This window comes from Alexandromys fortis, unplaced genomic scaffold, assembly GCF_014885135.2.
Source record: "Alexandromys fortis isolate MF-2015 unplaced genomic scaffold, M_Fortis_MF-2015_v1.1 scaffold_287, whole genome shotgun sequence".
Taxonomy (NCBI): domain Eukaryota; kingdom Metazoa; phylum Chordata; class Mammalia; order Rodentia; family Cricetidae; genus Alexandromys; species Alexandromys fortis.
Window position 1 is genome coordinate 503,196 of NW_026068185.1, and position 19,310 is coordinate 522,505.

The 19,310-nt window shown below is 48.2% G+C and overlaps 1 protein-coding gene across 1 annotated transcript in view; it reads right to left on the reverse strand.

The window, feature by feature from the left end:
• Positions 1-2,577: 2,577 nt before the first annotated feature.
• The window catches only part of Ccdc93 (coiled-coil domain containing 93), a 73,164-nt gene continuing 56,431 nt past the window's right edge, over positions 2,578-19,310 (reverse strand). Inside the window, 6 exon segments of the mRNA XM_050129329.1 lie at positions 2,578-8,538; positions 10,759-10,872; positions 12,854-12,938; positions 14,700-14,737; positions 16,188-16,270; positions 17,354-17,462. Of these exon segments, the coding sequence (XP_049985286.1) occupies positions 8,485-8,538; positions 10,759-10,872; positions 12,854-12,938; positions 14,700-14,737; positions 16,188-16,270; positions 17,354-17,462 (483 nt within the window). The 3' untranslated portion in view covers positions 2,578-8,484.

The following is a 19,310-nucleotide window of genomic DNA, read 5'->3' on the forward strand; positions in this document are numbered from 1 at the left end:
CCTTGAACTCACAGAGATCCGCCTGCCTCTCTGGATATTATGGGCCTGAAGGCTGAGTGTATCTTGGACTCAGCCCTGGGGCCCGAGTCACAAACTAAGAAAATGACACCCGGGAGCGTGCTGTGTTAGCTAGCAGGCTACACGCTTGAGTCGGGGGCAAAATAGCCCGACGTTGGACGCCAAAATGTAACGGAGTAAGCGAATGCAGACAGTTTGTCAAAATATAGACAGCTTTAATGGAGGAATAGACTTACAGAACCACCGTTCCCGTGGAGTCCAGGAAAGCAGAAGTGAGCGCTGGGAGCATGCTCGCCAAATTTATAGGAAAACTTTAGCCTGAGGCTAACACGCCCCCTAAGGGGTGGGACTTATCCCTACATGAAAGAAAATGACCCCCTAAGGGAGTGGCACTATTAAGAGGTGTGACCTTGCTGGAGGAAGTGTGTCACTGTGGAAGCAGGCTTTGAGATCTTTTAAATGCTCAAGCGACACCCAGTGAGATGTTGATTGTCAGCTTGATGGGATTTAGAATCCCCATGTAATAAAACTCTAGGAATTTTATGTGAGGCAGTTTCTAGACTAGGTCATCAGAGGTGGGCATCCATGAGAATAGATAGCATCACAGACTGGGATCTCAGACCGAATGTGCGAGCTGATCACAAGCATTATTCCTATGCTTCCTGATGGTGGGTACAATGTGACGAGACACTTCTGAAGCTCCTATTACCATGCATCCTCACCATGATGGACTGTGTCCCTTGGAACTGTGGCCAAAACAAACCCTTCCTTCCTAAAGCTGCTTTTGTCGGCTATCCAATCACAGCTACAAGAGACAGAACTAATGTCCCAGAGTTGGACAGTCAGCTGCTCTTCCAGTTTGCCTTCTATTGCTGTGACAAAGACAGAACAAAGGCAACTTGGGGAACAAAGAGTTTATTTCTACTTACACTTCTAGGTAACACGCTTAATTTTAGCGAGGGGAGGCAGAGCAGGAACTGAAGCAGAAACCACAGAGGAGGAACATTGCCTACTGGTTCCTCTCTGGCATGTGTTCAGCTAGTTTTATATATGGATGAGGGCCACTTGCCTAGGGATGGTGCTGCCCCTAGTTGGCAGGGCCCTTCCAGATCCATTGATACCATCTCTTATCAATATGGGCACAAGCCAGTTTGAGACAATTCTTCATTTGAGGTTCCCTCTTTCCAGATGACTCTAGGTTTGTGTCCAGTTGGACAATAAAAACCAACAAGCAGAACACCCACAGAAGGTTCCAGGTGATCTAGGCCTGGCTGCTGGAACTGTTCAGAGGTACTGTCCCTATCTTTTGTACTGCAAGTGTCAACAGGCAGGTTATGTGATTCTCATGAGACACAGCAACCCGAGAGCAGTTTCAGCTCATTCCCATCCCTAATAAACATACACACAAGAGCAGAACCAGCTTCCACAGTCCCCAAAGCTCTTCCAGCAGACACAGCCAGCCCTTCATGTGGTCCAGTGCCTAAGACCCAAGCAAATGAGTCTAGCTGTCTGTATTGGCCAGGGTTCTCTAGAGTAACAGAACTTACAGCATGACTCTATGCACACACACACACACACACAGAGAGAGAGAGAGAGAGAGAGAGAGAGAGAGAGAGAGAGAGAGAGAGAGAGAGAGAGACTGGTCTTCAGTATATACCAGAATCCCAAAGAAGTAACCTCTCATGCCAGTGAAGAAATGTACTTGACAGTGAGAGCAAGCAGACCAAGGAGGGGAGGGGGCATGCTACCTTCTTCTGTGTCTTTTACATAGTCTGCCTGCAGAAAGTGTGGTCCACATTAAAGATGGATCTTATCACCTCAAAGATCTGGATTAGAAGTGAATCTTCTCACTATAAGTATTTTAATTCAGAAAAAGTCCCTTACAGGTGTGCCCAATTATTTGGGTTTTAGTTAAATTCAGATTTGGTCAAGTTGACATTCAAGAACAGCGTCACACTGCTTGACTCCAGTGCTTTGCTTTTGTTAAAAAACAAAACAAAAACAAATTAGCTGAGCATTTTTAATCCCAACATTCAGGAGGCAGAGCCAGGTGGACCTTTGAGTTCGAGACCAGCCTGGTCTACAAAGTGAGTTCCAGGACAGCAAGGGTTATGTCGAGAAACCCTGCCTGAAAAACAAAATAAACAAACAAAATCAAACATATTGATGGGGGATGGTGGTGGTGTAGTTCAGTTGGTAGAATGTTCACTTGCAAGAAGCCCTGAGTTCAATCCCAGTTCTGCATAAATTGGGTGTGGAGAAACATACCTGTAATCCCAGCACTGGGAGGTGGAGGCCAGAGGATCAGATGCTCAGGTTCACCCTTGTTATACAGAGTTTGAGCCCAGTCTGGGACACATGAGACCCTGTCTCAACACCATGTGTCTAACCCCTTCCCTGAATAGAAAGGAAGGTAGGAAGTAAGGAAGGAAGGAAGGAAGGAAGGAAGGAAGGAAGGAAGGAAGGAAGGAAGGAAGGAAGGAAGGAAGGAAGGAAGGAAGAATATAGCAGATTAATGGAAGTGTAATCTTCTCCCATGATTTTTTAAAAAATGAAACCAAACTTCAAAAACTATTTATTTTTGAGTAGATAATGCATGTACATGGTACAAAATTCCAGAATACAAAAGACAAGCGGTGAAAAGTCATTCCCACGATTTTCCAAGAGACAACCAAGGTTGTCAGCATCCTGTGCCACTTTTCAGGGACAGCCTGGGCACAGGCAAGCAGACGCATCACAAGCATTTGTGTGAGGATATGCACACATACATATGCATACACACCTACAACACATGTATTTATCTCTATTCCAAACACTAGCATTTCATGCATGTTTTCTTCTCCCACTTAACCATGTGGCTTCAAGATCTGTGAACATTTCCTAACAATACATATCACAGGCCTTTTCTTTTAAATGTCTGCAAAATGCCCCACTCTAGAGATGGGCCATGATTTTTCACCCCTGTTCTGAATTAATGATAGTTTCCAACTTTGTGTTATTACAAACATTGCTTTAATAAAAGTTTCCATACATAAGAAAAGTTCCTAGACGTGGCACTGCTGGTTCAAAAGGCGGTACACTTGGACTTGTGATAAACGTACTACTCAGTTGTCCTCCAAGGAGGCCACAGGTTTGCAGCTCTGCCATCCCTGTATGGGATGCTGCTGCCCACAGTTGGACAGTACCACCCATTTTCGTGGATTCACGTGGCTAAGATGCATCTACCACATCTGAAAGAAGAACAAACTCACCATCCTATCTGACATTGCTGTGCCCTCTCTGCCGCAATACTGGACATCTTCAAAAGGTGATCTCAGTTAAAGGCTGGCTGGAAACTTCTGGAAAACTCTTTTTCCAATCCTACTTTCAAGGCTGGTGACTAATGAAAGCTCCTCTAATGCTGCTTCTAGAGCATGGATTAGGTTAAATCTCTATCTTGGATTAGGATAAATCTCTATCTTCTCAAAGCTGCTTCTAGAGCCGCCAGCCTGCTTCAACCGGAACATGGATTAGGTTAAATCTATAGCTTACTGTTACAGGATGTTAAGATACAATTTGGGGAACCAACTTCACCAAGTGGATGTGCTGACTGGGGAACCACAAAGAGGCGGGCAAGGTCCCTGCTTCTGCTGCCCTCACACATTCTAAAGAGGGAAGATGCAGACCTTACAAAGGACTGGGGGCCGTAAGCAGTGACATGTGTCATTAGGACGGACAACAGGGGTGTGGTAGGTTGACTGTGATATGATCAGGAGGCCAATGTAAAAGGGAACACACAGGTGATCAAAAGCCACTACCCCAAATCAGGGAGAGGACAGAGTCCTCTTCAGGGGGCACATGGGGAAAATATCCACGGAGGGTGAGCTTGGCCCATCTAGGAAACTGACACAGGCTGATGGAAATACAGAATGTCAAACACACTGCAGATGAGAGCCCAAAGCCCACTCATGATCTTACACATCATATTTATTCTGAGAAGATGGAACACATGCATTACTTTTTTGTGTGCGTATGCTCCTATATGTGCAAGGGGTATGTGTGTGCACGTGCATGTATGTGCCTGCGCATGTGAAGGCCAGAGGACAACTCAGACGGCTTCTTGATTGTGCCCCACCTTATGAGACAGGTTTTCCCACTGAACCTGAAGCTTACCAATTCAGTTAGTCTGGCTGGTCAGCGAGGCCCAGGATCCGTCAATCCCTGCCTCTCTAGTGCCAGGAATACACGAGCATATGGCCAGCCCTGGCTCTTTACATGGATACTGGGGATCTTAACCAAGGCCCTCATGCTTGCAAGGCAAGCGCTTTACTGACTTTTTATGTACAACTTTGGCCTACCGCCACCTGCTGCTAGGGGGAGAGCATGGCAGGCTCTAAGAGGTATCTCATAAGGCTCCTCCTCTGGCCACGCTCAGCTCCAAGAAAGGACAGTAGCATTACTCATCGCTGCACTGCTCTGAATGAAGGTGCTCTTTCTCTTGGTGACCAACCCTGGCAATGAATACACCATACAACACTTCCCTACAGTATTTCTCAGGGCGTATTTCAATCTAACCACCTGAACCTTCACAAACAAAGTCACGGCTAGAAGCTACTTCTAGAATGCCCAGTCCCCTTAAACTGACCATCCACCACCTGGAGAACAGGCAGGCTAGGGCCACAGGGAGCAGAGGGAATGCGGGATGTGCAGGCTGCAGGGCAGGCTGGGGTCCCACATACCCCTTCAGGTAGTTCCTCCTTTACTCAGGATAGGTAAGATGAGAGTCTGCCAAAGTAACAATTCATGGGAATGACACTCTGTGAGGTAGGAAGAGGGCTGCTGGAGGGCCTGCCCCTTGCTTTGCTCAAGGTTTTGAGAGATCTCCAGGAACATTCTGGAGAGGAAAAGCCCTGCCTGGTGACCCATGCTGGTTTGGTTCCACTACCAGTCTGTGTCTTCTCTGTTCTTGAACCAAGGGCTACAAACCAGAACCCCATATGCAAGATCAGGCTAACAGGAGCTTATGCCCAGCATGAACTCTGCTTCAGTAGAAAAAACACCACCCCTCTGGATGCAGGTTGGCAGTTGTTGGGTGGTACTATGTGCTGCCCTGTGGTGCTGGCTGACTAAACACAAACATGGGAGAACATGTCCCCACATCCTCCCAGGCCTTTCACTATCACCTTATTCTAGCCCAGCTCACAGCTGCTCTGAGCCTGATTGCTATCAGAGCACCCCTGGGTACTCCATGAGAAGCAAGGAGGAGTGAAGGCAGCTCCTGATCTGCAGACTGGTCCTAAGAATGCATGGCACTGGGCACCAGCCCTATCAACAATCTCACTGCTCTGAATCTGGTTTCTCTTAAACTGCACACTGGAAAAAAAAAGTCGCTTACAGACATTTCTCCACTGTCTTATAATTCTGGTAAAAAGCCAGTAAGCTCAGAACGCAATGCTATAACATGTCTGGGCACAGAAGACACTACCCTGGTAGGCCCCTCCCTTTCACCAGTCTCCAGGTAGATTCTGAAATGACCAGGGCCCTTGGGGAATCTTTTCAGCCTACTTCATGCTGGAATTACCCACAAAGGTGCTATCTTATGTTTCAGGATGTCGGAAGCAAATGTAGGATTCTCAGTGCTGGCTTCTGCAGCCTAATTCAAAGAGTGTTCAACCAACCTAGTCAACCCAGAAGGCTTCAAAATACAGGTTAGCCATTACTCATGGTTTCCCACTAGAACACCAGATGGTAAGACACTACCACTTTAGATACCACATACTTTGAATGTAGGACAGAGAAATCACGGTAGATCCAAGCCAGGGGCTTTTTCCCTGCTGGCTAGCTTTCATAGTGGCAGATGTTGCACACAGACAGCTGCGGGGAGGGTGTCGTCAACAGTCTTACCCAGCTATGAACTTGCATGCTATAATGCCAACCAGCCCGGCAAGATGTGAGCAATGGTGCAATAGTGGAATGGCTGTTATGGGGGTAGTCACTGCATTTTGTTTAGATCTGTGGCCTGCTCCTCCGGAAGGAGTTCACACCTGGCACTATAGAGCTAGCCAACACCTATCTCTCACCGTCTGTATTAAGTCTAGTGAATTAAAAACTGGGACAAGGTATCTACCAATTTCTCCCTACCAGGAGTGATCAAGCTTTTGATGTTATAACGCGATACTGCCATCTACAAAGTTTACAGAGTACACAGCGTAAAGAAGCAGAGAGGGAAAAGAACCTCCATGTTTTAATCCACTTTAGAATGTTGTATTGGACCACATTCACAGGTATCCCTGGCTGCAGCAGCCTATGGCTGAACATGCCTACAGCCATAACAAAGTAACCCCCCAAAATAATACCAAATAAAGGTTTCCATCTCCAAAACCAATTATGGTTGCTTTAGATCAGGTATTTCATACCTCTCCCAGACACAGAGAGTGGGCTCCAGAGACCTTGAGCCTCACCTGTTCCCACTTCCCTGAGGTCAAACACTGACATTAGCCAGAGTGTTCTGGGTGGACAAGCTTCCTCTCAAGGTAAGGTGATGATCCTCTCTGAACTGGGAGTTCTAACACAGTCAAGATGCTGCCTCCTCCCTCAGAGCATCATTCCACAGCTGAGCCTTTCATAGTGCTCCTGTGACCACCAGGTCTCAGCGGAGGTAGAGGTGCGCACATGGCTCACTAGGAAGTGGGCTGGCATGGGGGGGGGTGATGCTTTAGGTGCTGCCGCTCCTACCCAGCTCATCACAGCTCAGTGACCCTTGGGTCAGGAACTCATGATGCTCTTAGGCCTGCATGGGAAACAGAGTCTTCTGTAGCCCAGGCTGGTTTCCAGTTTTCTGTTCAATCTAGAATAACCTTGACATCCTGCTCTTCCTGACTCTACTTCCTGGGAGCTAGGATCCCAAGTGTACCAACCATGACCATGCCTGGTTTATGTGATGTTAGGGATGGAACCTAGGCAAGTTCTCTACCAACTGCCCCCAGAACATCTTTCCTCTGAGTCCGTATGACTCCTGCCTCTCTTAACCACACACATTAGGAAAGGAAAAATGAACAGTGCTTCTGTGACTGCACAGTGCTCCACCTGCCTCCCATATCTATGCTTCTGTCAAATGGTCCAACCTGCTGTTCAGATCATGTGTGTGCCAAATCTACGCAGACTGGAGCACAAACCTCACACTGGGGTTTACTAAGCATGAACCAGTTGCTAGGTTCTTGATTGCTGGGGGAGAACTCGGCAATCGCTTTGCTCTGCTCATTTCCAGAGCCTAAAACCAACCCTTCAGGGGCTATTAAAGGCCCTTCCTCCTATTTCAGCTAACATCCTGTTCCTTTTAGATCTAGCCCAAGTGGTGTTTCCTGCATGGAGTCCTTGTGCCCCTCTGTACAAATCTGAAGCTCCTCCCTGCTCAGCCCCTGTTATCTTTCCCCATGCCTGCGCTGATGATACTGAACAATACACACATCTTAGTCTTTACTTAGATCCTGACATCTGCAGTGCAGGAACATGGGGCATGCCTCAAACAAGGACCCATCCTGATGTGGGAGGCTTCAATGCTAATTGAAGAGTCCTCAGTGGGAGGTGCATTTGCAGCGTTTCCACCAGGTGAGCCTGGTGATGTGCAGGGTTGAAGGACGACACTGATACCCTGACAGCTCTCCTTGACTACATGTAGCCTGAGGGGTGGACAGACCTACAGCCATGCCAAAGGAAACATCAGAGAAGCATGGCTCCACATGAAGGGTTCCCATCTCTAAAGCCCATCAAGGTCACTTTATATTATATCAGTCTTCCCACATAGACAAGTGAACGCCAGTAACCTGAACCTCTCCTGCTTTAGTCTCTACTCCCATGGGCTAATTGCTCAGCATGCCAGCCCAGCCTATAGTCCGTATGCACTGTGAGAGGCCAGAACAAAAGGCACAATGGTTGGGGCATGGCCAAAGCCAGCAACACAAATGGGCTGGCTGCTCACTCAGCAGCCTGCGGAAGCATTATAAGGGACAAGCTTTAGGGGTGAAGAGGGTTGTATCTGCTCTCTGTCCCCTGCTAGATGCCAGAGGAGAAAGGGACAATGCTCTGTATTCTGCTACATTTACCCCAGGGCTCATTTTTCAGCAGTTGCTCAATTAATACTTGCTGAACATAATGCTCTTTATTCTCAGGGCCCGTACAAATCCGGGTACCTTCATAAATGCAGTGTTACTGGAGAAAAAAGTTGAGTGGACTGAGTGAATGAGCACTGCCCACGATTCTTCACAGGGTCCTAGGATGCCACCCAAGCCACGGTGTCACTCTGTCTCAGGCCACCAGCTGCAGCCAGGAGAGATGAAATGAAACAGTGGGAAGAACACATCCATCCAGAGAGCTGAAATGAATCTTCCCGTATCTCTCCACGGCCATTTTCAGAACCGTTTCGGGATCCTGTAGTCTGTACATGCCATTAGAAAAGTACCAACAACATACAGAAGTAGAGGTGGACGCTCAGGAGGCCTTGGCTTTGATCTTGGACAGCAGCAGCTCGTTCTTTCGGCCCTCCTGGGAAAGCAGAGGAAGAGAACAGCAATGAGCGTTAGTCATTGGCACTCACATGGGGTCTCCAAAGATACCCCAACTTTACATCCAGTCTTAGTAACTGCCGTTCCCTTTTTGACACAGTCTCACATTGCCTAAGTTAGTCTTGAACTGGCTCCAAAGCCAAAAATGGTCTTGAATTTCTGATCCTCCTGCCTCTACTTCTTGAGTACTAGAATTACAGATGCTGGGATCCAACCCAGTGTTCTGGACTGCCAGGCAAGCCCTCTACCATCTAACCTACATCTCCTGCCCCTTAGTAGCCATTCTCTGACAAGTCAGGCTGTCTCCTGGCATGACAATGCTTGGTGACCTACTGACCTGTGTCATAACAGGTGTGGTGAAACCTCTGGGCTGAAGACAGGAGACCAGGCCCTGTCATTCCTACAGAACTTTCTAAACTCTCCCAGGGGACAGAAGCAGAAAGCTTATTTGCCAATCTGCTTGAGAGGAAAGGAGGGGAGAAGGGGCCTTGGAGACTGTACCCTAAGAGCTGAGCAAGGTAGCTTTAGTGTACACACAGCAGGTGAAAGAGAGAGGTTCATCTAGCCAAGATGCCGGGTATTCTCGGCCTTAAGAAGTAAGTGCACAGAAGACACAATGAGGGGCGTTTATAAAGGGAACCAAACAGTTTGAGTGCCATCGCTGAGGGACGCCATTGGCCCCATTCCCTGCTAATGGTGTCCAGTGTCCTGAGCTACCAGTTACCCTTCTGGATTCCTTTTCTCTGGCAAATTTTAGAGTTGTCCACCTGACAGTTCAACCTCAGGTCCTTGCCAAAGCGTCCTCATGTCTCTAACCAAAAGGAAGCTGAGAGGCTGGGGGAGATGGCTCAGTGGGCAAGTATGCTTGATGAGCAAGTAGGAGGACCCGAGTCTAAAAAGATGGGCAGGACCGTGCATAAGTCTGTAACCCTGGTGGTGCTGTGGGCATGCAGACAGACGACTGCTGGGTCTTCCTGGCTGCCAGTCTAGCTCTAGACCCAGTGGGAGATTCTGCCTCAAGGGAATATAGTGGGCGGATGAGAGAGCAGATGTCCAATAGCCCCCTCTAGTCTCTGCATAGACAAGCATGGACATGCACTTGCACACACACGTGCATCATATGTGCTCCACACCAGTCACCGGCCGCATCCCGCGCCTCAGGACCCTAGGCTGCTCGCTGATGTGCTCTCGCTTTCCCTACAGCCGAGCCCTGCTCAGCCTGCAGAGTCCGCCCTGGCTGCAAGTCTGCACTGTCTCTCTATGAAGCTGACGCTATTACTTTATTATGTCTTATTCACTAGGGCTTCTGCTCATTTGCTTCTTAGCTTCTCATCTGTCTCCTTCAGCACAGCACAGCCCCATAGGGACAGACACCACGTCTGTTTTACAACCTGGCTTATGCCAGAGGCACAGGCAGAGCTGGGAGAACATTCAGAAGGATGAGATTTGTTGCTATGCCCGTAGACAGGCGTACAGTTGCCAAAGCTAACTCATAAAACAGAGGGTAGGCCAGGTGGAGAAGAATAAGGTGGAAAAAGAGGCAGAATAATCTTTAAAAATAAACAAAAACACTATGAGCATAAAATGTTTTCATTTTGCTTATGTGTGTATGTGTGTGCTTGCACATGTGTGTACATTGCTTATGGAGGTCAGAGGTCAGGCTTAGCTGCTTCTCTTCAGGCATTGTCTACCTTCTTTTTAAAATATTTTCTATTTATTTATTTTGTGTGTACGTGTGTGCCTGCCACGGAGGTCGCAGGGAAACTTGTGGGGTTAGTTCCCTCCTCCCACCATGTGGGCACTGCCTACTGAAGCCAAGTCGCCAAGCTTGGTCGAAAACGTCTTTACTTTCAAAGCCATTTTGCTGGCCCTACCTTACTTTTCTGAGACAGGGTATCTCCCTGGCCTGAAACTCATGGGGTAGACTAGGCTGAGTGGCCAACAAGCTCCAGAGTTCTCCTGCCTTCTCTTCCCCAGCACAGGGATTATAAGTGAGTTCCATACCTGTTTTGTTTTGTTTTTTCCTCCCCTTGTGAGTTCTGGGGACCAAATTCCAGTTCTCCTGCTTTCATTGCAAGCGCCACACTGACAGAGCTCAGTTCTCGCCAGCCCCCAGCTCTGGTTTTTAAGGGTGCATCTTGAGGTGAGATGAATGAGCACTTGACTTTGGCTATGACCTGTCCGGCCCGCACCCACTCACCTCTTTGAACTCTTTCACGGTCTTGAAGTAGAGCCGCTGCTTTTCCAGCAGCTCCAGGTACTGATCGTTCAACTGGTCCCTTCTCATTTTGTTCTCCTGCTTCTTCTTTTCCATCTGTTGTAAACATTTTGGAGAATGAATGAATACTCATTCTGATAGCGACTACCACAGGCATCTGACTAACATTCACATCTGTTTCTTCCAAGCCTCCCTTCTAAACATAATTTCTCTGGCTGGCCTGATTTCTTTCTTTTTCTTTTTTTTTCTTTTTCTTTTTTTTTTTTTTTTTTTTGGTTTTTCGAGACAGGGTTTCTCTGTGGCTTTGGAGCCTGTCCTGGAACTAGCTCTGTAGACCAGGCTGGTCTCGAACTCACAGAGATCCGCCTGCCTCTGCCTCCCGAGTGCTGGGATTAAAGGTGTGCGCCACCACCGCCCGGCTGGCCTGTTTTCTTGAATGACAGATACCATCTGCAGGCTCTATAATCTATTCGGCAGCTTAACTGCCATGGAGCGTTAGAGGAACAGCATGGAGAGACTGTCAGCTGGGGACGACTTTGTCTTTAGAGGGTATTCGTGCGTGTCTGCAAGACGTTTTGGGTGTTACAACTGCAAGGAAGGACTTGCCAGCACCACCAGCAAGGAGAAGCTGCTCACTACCCTTCAGGTCCGGGACTGTGATAAGGAAAAGGATTATCTGGCCCGGAATGTCGGCTGTGTTGTAGGTGAGTAACCCTGATGTATATTGTTGTGTATTTCTAATAAAATAGCCCATCACCCTTTGATTTATTGCAACTGCACCATAGGATAAACTATTTACAATTACTTTGACTATGTTATAGGTTGTTTCCCTCTGATCTTAAACACAGACACTAGATACTGACTTAGAAAAGGGATTTTCTAAGGTAGCCAAAAGCTCAGGGAGGCTGAGTAGAGATTGGAGGACAGCTTGTCTCTCCTTCCATCATGTGCCTATAGCCAGTGAGCCACCTAGTTGGCCCCACCTTGTTTTAGAGACAGGGACTATCACTGGCCTGAAACTTGCCAAGTACCCCATCAAGCCCCAGGGACGCTCCTGTCTTCAGGTTCCCAGCTCCACAAACACAGGAATACACTAACACCACTGCATGTGACATTTTTTCAGGGTTCTAGGGACTAAACTCAGGTCCTTTGTTAGTAAGGGAACACCTACAGAGATCCTAAAGTTATCAGTGAACAAACAAAGTCTTTGTTCTCACTAGGCACATCCTGGCAACCGGTACTGTGCCAAACTAAACCAACCAGCCAACCAACCAAGCAAATGCACACTACAGTTCTCAGCAGCATCAGTGCTGAGGAAAACAGAATGGACTGAGATGGTGAGGGTGTGTGGACTCTGTGAGGTACAAAGCTTGGGGGCGGGGGCGGTTGCTCTGAGGAGGGACAATTCAGCAGAACCAGGAGTGGTGTGTGCAGTGTTTCCTGAAGCCATCCAGGAGGTGAAGGCAGGAAGACTTTGTGTACAGAGCAGATGCTGCCTGGAAGCAGCCGTGACGGTGCGTGTGCACACACGTGTGTGTGGTTCTGTGCATGATTATGTGTGCAAGGTCAGGGGATAAACTTGGCTGCTAGCCCTCACCTTGTTTCCTGAGACAGGTCTCTACCTGGCCTAGGACTGGTTAAGTAGGCTAGGAGGGCTGGTCAGTGAGCCCCAGGGATCCCCACTGCTATCCCCAGCATCAGAATCATAAGCACATGCCACCATGCCCGCTTCCTTTATGTGGAAGGAGTTTAGGAGTGAACTGTCATGAGATCAGTGAGCAGGGAGGAGGGGGCTGGAGGCGAGAGGCAGGCTGCTAGCAGAGAACAATTCTTATCTGTACAGCAGGGGATGGGTAGGATCCTCATTTAACACAGTCTATGGGGGGTAGCACAGTCCCTGCATACAGAGTGTTTACTGCCTGGAAGCTGTGATGCACAGCAGTGTGGAGGCCTGTCCTGCCACAGAGTCTCATGTCTGGTGCAGGCCATGTGGAAGGATGCAGTCAGGAAGGAAAGCCTACGCCTAGGACCTCCTGACCAGCACAGAGGCTGCGGGCTGTAGAATAAGCTTGCTGACCTTCATTCTGTTTTGTTTAATGCCTTCGACGATTTGTTCCATCTGCCTTAAAAACTGGTCCCGGGAAGCAGGGGAGGCCATGGCTCTGAAAGAGAAATCAAGCAGAGGTAGGTCCATTCCATGGGACTGTTAGAAAGGGGGTGGGGACACCTGGACTGTGTCCCAATAATCAACTAGGTCTTTGCAGGGCACAGTGGATCCAGAGGGCCACCAAGAATAGCAGGCAGGCAGGCAGTACTCCAAACCTCTGACCTAGTAACCGAATGTGAATCTTGTTTCCCATTCTCCCTAATTCTGCGATGGCCTGCAGAAGGAACAACTCTCTAACTAGATGGGATGGGTTCTGAGGAAAACCATGCAGTTGAGGAGACCATGCTGTCCTTTAGCCACACAGACAGGCAGTGTACCCTCTTCAGCAGCAGAATGCACACAGGCAACTTTGGGTGTGTGTGGGGGTGCTCCCCTTCCATGCACTTTTCAGCTTTTTCCTTCCAACTTTTAACCAATCCGTATCTTTCAACATAAAATAAATAAAAATAATAAAAATGCCATTTGCCATGAATGACAAGTACATATTAAGGAATTAATTCAGTTTTGTTTTTAAGAATCTGAGGACAGGGAGACATTAAGTAGAACTAGGGGCCATGTTCTGAGTATTCCTAGATCTGAGCTGGGAAGCCTAAGCCATGTTGGAGGCAGCCGGTGGGGCAGAGTGCCCGCTATGACCACTACACCTTCCTACGACAGCCAGCTCTGCAGAGAGATGGCGACCAGGAGGCTCAGAGCATGGGGCTCACAGGAATGGGGATTCTCTCAGAGAGAGGCTGGCAGAGCAGAATTGTCGTGGATATCAGGGAGACAGCACTACTGTCTGAGAAGGGAGGGCATCAGGGCCCAAAGGCAGGTGCCACACCTGCACCTCCCAGGACTATGGCTGCTGGCTTTTCCCCCTTCTTTCCCTTGCATGCTGTGGTCCTGAGGATCTGATTCAGGTTCAGGTTTCACGGAGAATGCCTTAGCCCTGCTGTGCGTAAATCAGAAAAGACGTAGAAACCCCTGGTTCTAAGAGAACTTGGTCTTAGAATGTTTGTGGTGTCCTGCCAGGGGCCCACAGAGGCTTGGACTAGGAAAAGGAAGCATGCTATTCTGGAAGCAAGCCTTAGGCTACCAGGAGGGTGGGTAGCTAGCTCACCCTGGGTACACTCCAGAGCTGGTGTTACCTGGTAGCCTTGCTATATGATTTACAGAGATGACCTTGCTACACATTTTATTCTATTTTTTGAGACAGAATCTCATGTAGCCTAGGTTGGCCCTGAACACACTTCATAGTCAAAAATAACCTTAAACTCTTGATTCTCCTAAGCAATGGGATTACAGGCATGTTGTATACTAAGTAGTCCCAGCTTATGCAGTACTGGGAACTGAGCACAGGCTTCATGCTCTGCATAAGAATTCCTCCGCTGAGCTGAATCCCCAGTTCAGAGGATGTATGCTAACTCACAGAATACACCTTCAGGCATCTGTCTTCAGGGTCCGCCCACCTTGTTTATTGAGGCAGGCTATCTCAACAGCCTGGAATTGGCTGGACAGTGGTCCCCAGAAATCTCCCATCTCCATCCCCTCAGCTCTGAGGTTACAATCACACACTACACTCGACTTTCCATCTGAGGGTTCTGGGATGGAACTCGGGTCCTCGTTAACCACAGTATTCCAGTTTGTGGAGCCTGGAGTAGGGAGAGTGAGGGGACCACGCCCCAGCACCAGGCCATTCATGCACCACACAGCTCTCCCTCACACTACAGCAAGATCAGGAGGGCAGCCAGGGAGCAGGGGGTGTGGTACTTACTGTGAGAAGTTCTCGTGAATCGAGTTAAGCAGGCTAATCTGGGGAGTGAAAAAGAAACACATAAGTAGGAAGCGGAAGGGTTCCCACAGCACCTCAGTCATTGCTGGGAAGTTTGCCTAGGGCTGGGCTAACGCCACTGAAAGGAGCCAAGAGCTGTCAAAGTAACACACGAGAGGAGAAAAGAAAGAGCACCATGTTCTTGCCTGTGTAGTTTTCCTCCTTAGGATGCATGACCGCTAGACTGTGGAAGGACAGCTCTTTGAGAGGACTCTGGTGGCAGGGCTCTTCAGACAAACCGCCAGCACAGGTCATTTTTGTCTTCCCCAACATCACTCTTTATCTGAGGCTATTGGCCCAGGATGGGCCAGTGGGGCCGGCACAGAGAAGATACTGACCGTCTCCCACCGTGCAACATGGCCAGACACTAAGTAGCCCTGAGAGCTTCTAATGAAACATATCTTTTAACGTCCTGTTCCCATGGAAACTGTCTCTGCCCTCATATCTGGACCCTCCATCTGCCCTTGTGAGGCATGCCGGGAAGGGCTCTGTCTGAGTCTTCCTGGCTGTGCACTGTTCAACCTGTTGGCTCATCCCTAAGCAGTCAGCACACCTGGACTTGAGACTCACAATACACAACAGAGGAATGACGTCACCACACCTGGACTTGAGACTCACAAATACACAACAGAGGGATGATATTCTTACCCTTAATACTTTGGAAGGAGTGTGGGTTTTTGTTTGTTTTTCCTCATGTGTTTTTGTATCTGTGCACTTGCTTGTGGACCAGAAGACAACCTCATCTGCCATTCTCATGATGCTATCCACCTTGCTTCCTAAGACAGGGTCTCTCACTGGCCTGAAGCTTATCAAGAAGGCTGGGACAGGGGTGGAGCAGTGATCCCAGGGATCTATCTGTCTCTGCCTCCCCAGTGCTGGGATAAAAGCACATTATCATGCTTGCTTTTTTAAAAATGTGGGTTCTGGGGATTGAACGCAGGACCTCGTGTGTGGAAGGCAAGCACTTTATGGAAGAAGCCATCTTCTGAGCCTCTCGTGAAGGTGTTTCACACATGATACTACAGAACAGGCGAACATCAGCTTCACTTCACTGCATGGAACGCCCAAGCAGTCTCCCACTTTGCAGTGACAAACCTCTGCACCTAGCCCAGGAAGGGAGTGTCTCTGCGTACACTAAATGACCCCATCACAGGCTCTAGGTCCATCCGCATCTTCCGGAGCTGTGTGCTGTCAGTGGCTCATCTGAGTTGTTTTCTTTCCATACAGGCTCTCACTCAGACCAGCACAATGGCTTAGAACAAAGGTGCCCGCTGCCAACCCTGAAGACCTGAGTTCTAGTCTGGAGCCCACATGGGGTAAGGAGAGAGCCGGCTCCTACAAGCTGTCCTCTGAAGTACACATATGCACCCCCTTGCAATAAACTTTCAAATGTAATAAAAAGGAGACAAATAATCAAATAAAGGCTCTTACCTCCTTTTCCAGATACACTTTTCTGTCATCCAGAGTGTTATACAACGTGAAGAACTGCTTGGTCTCCTTGTGCACTGCGGAAACTGCCAAGACATCAGCATTCCAGTATAAGAGCATCAGCCGGCCAAAGCATCCCAACCCGTGCAGCGTGTGCAGGGCTTCATGCACACTTACCCACCATGGCAGCCTACGTCTCTGTGTGTACATGTGCATGTGGAGGCCTGAGGTGAACACTGGGTATCTTCCTCAACCCCTCTTTGCCTTATTTCTGAGACAAACTCCTCCACTGAATCTGGAGCACACTCTCTAAGCTGGGCTGGCCGTTCAGCAAGCTTTAGCGACCCGCCTGTCTCCACCTCCCTGGTGTATGTACCAAGCTTGACTTTATGAAGAATGTGTGTATGGATCCTTTGCCTGCATGTATGTAAAGTGCACAACATATGTGTGGGCCTGGTGCCCATGGAGGGCGTTGGAGCTCCTGAAACTGGAGTTATGGACATCTGTCAACTGTCATGTGGGTGCTAGAAATTTAGCCTAGGTCCTCTGCAAAAACAAGTACCCTGAACTAACTACTCAGCCATCTCGCCAGACTTTTTTTTTTTTATTTTAACAACATACTTCTCAAGACGGAGATCAAATTCAAGTGCTCATGCTTGTAAGGCAAGCACTTTATTAACTGAACCGTCTCCCTAAGACCCTGAGGGTGGCTTTGAGCCTGACATGATGTAGTCACTGGGTCGGCTGAGGGGAGACTGGTCCTGGATTATGAGGAGACTATGATGGTCTAAAGCAACTCCAGTGAGACTCTGTGGAGCACTACTGAGGACCACCTGGAGACGCTGGGGTGGGGATGCTTCATAAGAAACTGGGAAGAGGAAGGGGCTCAGGGGACTGCACACAGCTAACCACCAACATAGCTGGCCAAAGTCAGTTTGGATGCAGGTACACGTGCATGCGGAATATCGTGAACCCCTCTACAGAGTGGACAGTCGGACATCAGGACAGCTCTCAGGGCTGTCCAACAGGCCCGATGATGAGGTAACATCCCTTTCAAGGTGGCATTTGTGGACTGTGCTCTCCAATGCTGCACCACACTGAACTTGACAGAACCCCTGCCTCGCATCCCTACTGGGGCCCAACAGTCTGTGTTTGATCAATGCACCTACTCTGGCGGTAGAGTTCAATAAATCGCTTCTGATACTGTATCAGCTCAGCTCGACTGGGCACTTCGTCAATCTTGCGATGCAAAATCGCTATTTCTCGATTTCTTCTGGCCTAAATGTAAAGACAGGGAGAGAAGACTTGGTGAAAGGATTCCTGGATTTGCTTGTGCCCCCACATGCTGAGCTAACCACAAAGAATCACATTTGGGTAGTGGCTTGGGGTCCTCACGTAGGATTGTGACTGGCTTTCCCATTTTCTGACCTGTGCAGAGGCTGCTGACCAGAACCACAGGGCAACTGACCTGAGGACAGGTACTGACAGGAGAGCCCCAGATGACAGGTGCCACCTGTTGCCCTTCTAAGCTGCACTCTGAATCCCTCAGCCTACTTGGAGGTCCGCAACCGACTTCTCAAATCCTGTCACAGAACCAAGTCACTTGGTTATGTCTGACTCTCAGGACCTGGCTGAGCACTGCTGTTCTCCTCAGCCTTCGTCCCTCCCCTCCATGGCCCCACCAGCCCTCTGGTCTATTGTCTCAGCAGCAGGGACAGACTTCTAATTTCCAAGGAAACACAGTGTCTAAGCAGGAAACCCACTCTGGTAACTTAAGTCCAGTCTGTGCATCTCTGGACAGAAGGATGCAGGCCAAGGGTATGCTCTTTGCAAGTGCTGGGGCTATTCTTCTCCCCAGGAATATTAGGGTACAACAAATCAATCTTCAAAATTGTTAAAAATTATGTTTTTATTTATTTATTTATTTATTTATTTATTTATTTATTTATTTATTTATTTATTTATTTATTTATTTATTATACATGTGCCATGGTAAGGGGTGGAATTCAGAGGACAATTTGTGGAAGTCCTGTCCTTCCATCATGAGTCCTGGTGATAGAACTTAGGTTGTAAAGGATGGAACCTACCCCTAGGTGGAGACATGCCCTTGTCTCCTCCCTGAAGGGTTGGTTAGTCCAGTAGGGCAGGGCCGGGGCCAGGCCAGGAGACTATCCCTATGACAAGGTCATTTTCCTTCCCAGAATTCCTGCTCCCTAATGCGGTCCCTGTGAACCACCATTAAGCCTTGCTGAGTCCAGACTCAGAAGGGCGTAACTATTCCTTTATCTTTCCTCTGTCCTTTTCTTTCAAACGCTGGCAAGAGTCTAACCTTACTTTTAAATTGGCTAACTAATGCCACTGGGTTTTTGTCTTTCTAAAGCTCGTGTCCCTCCTGGGTGACTGACTTCCAGGCTTACCTTCATTCTCCTTTCCCCTAGGATCCACAGCCTGCCTGCCTTGGGGTTTTCCTTTTAAACTCTAATTAACAAACTGCTCTTGAGCTTCTGTTTGAGTTTGTTCTTAATTCTTTTATTATTGAAACCAAGAACCCCAGGAGGAAACCCCGATGTCCCTAGCATTGTATGACATCTCTATTGGACTCCCCAGGTTTTCTAGCAACATGTCTCTACTGCTTTCTAACTCGTCAACAGGCATAAGAAATAAAGCCGCTCCTGCATCCTGACACAGCATACACGTCACCAAGTTTGGTGGCAAGCATCTTTACTGTAGGAGCCATCTCACACCTGCACGCATGGCACCTTTTCTTTTTTTAAATATTTATTTTTATTTATTTATTTATTTATTTATTTATTTATTTATTTATTTATTTATTATGTATACAATATTCTGTCTGTATGTCTGCAGGCCAGAAGAGGGCACCAGATGTCATTACAGATGGTTGTGAGCCACCATGTGGTTGCGGGAATTGAACTCGGGACCTTTGGAAAAGCAGGCAATGCTTTTAGCCACTGAGCCATCTCTCCAGCCCCGCATGGCACCTTTTCATTGTGCCTTTACTTCTAGAATGCTCTGCCTGCATGTGGGTGCCTATGGATACACTGGCTGTTCAACAGTTAAATCTGCTCAAGCCCTTCACTTTAGAAAACTCTTTTCCTTTGGTTATTT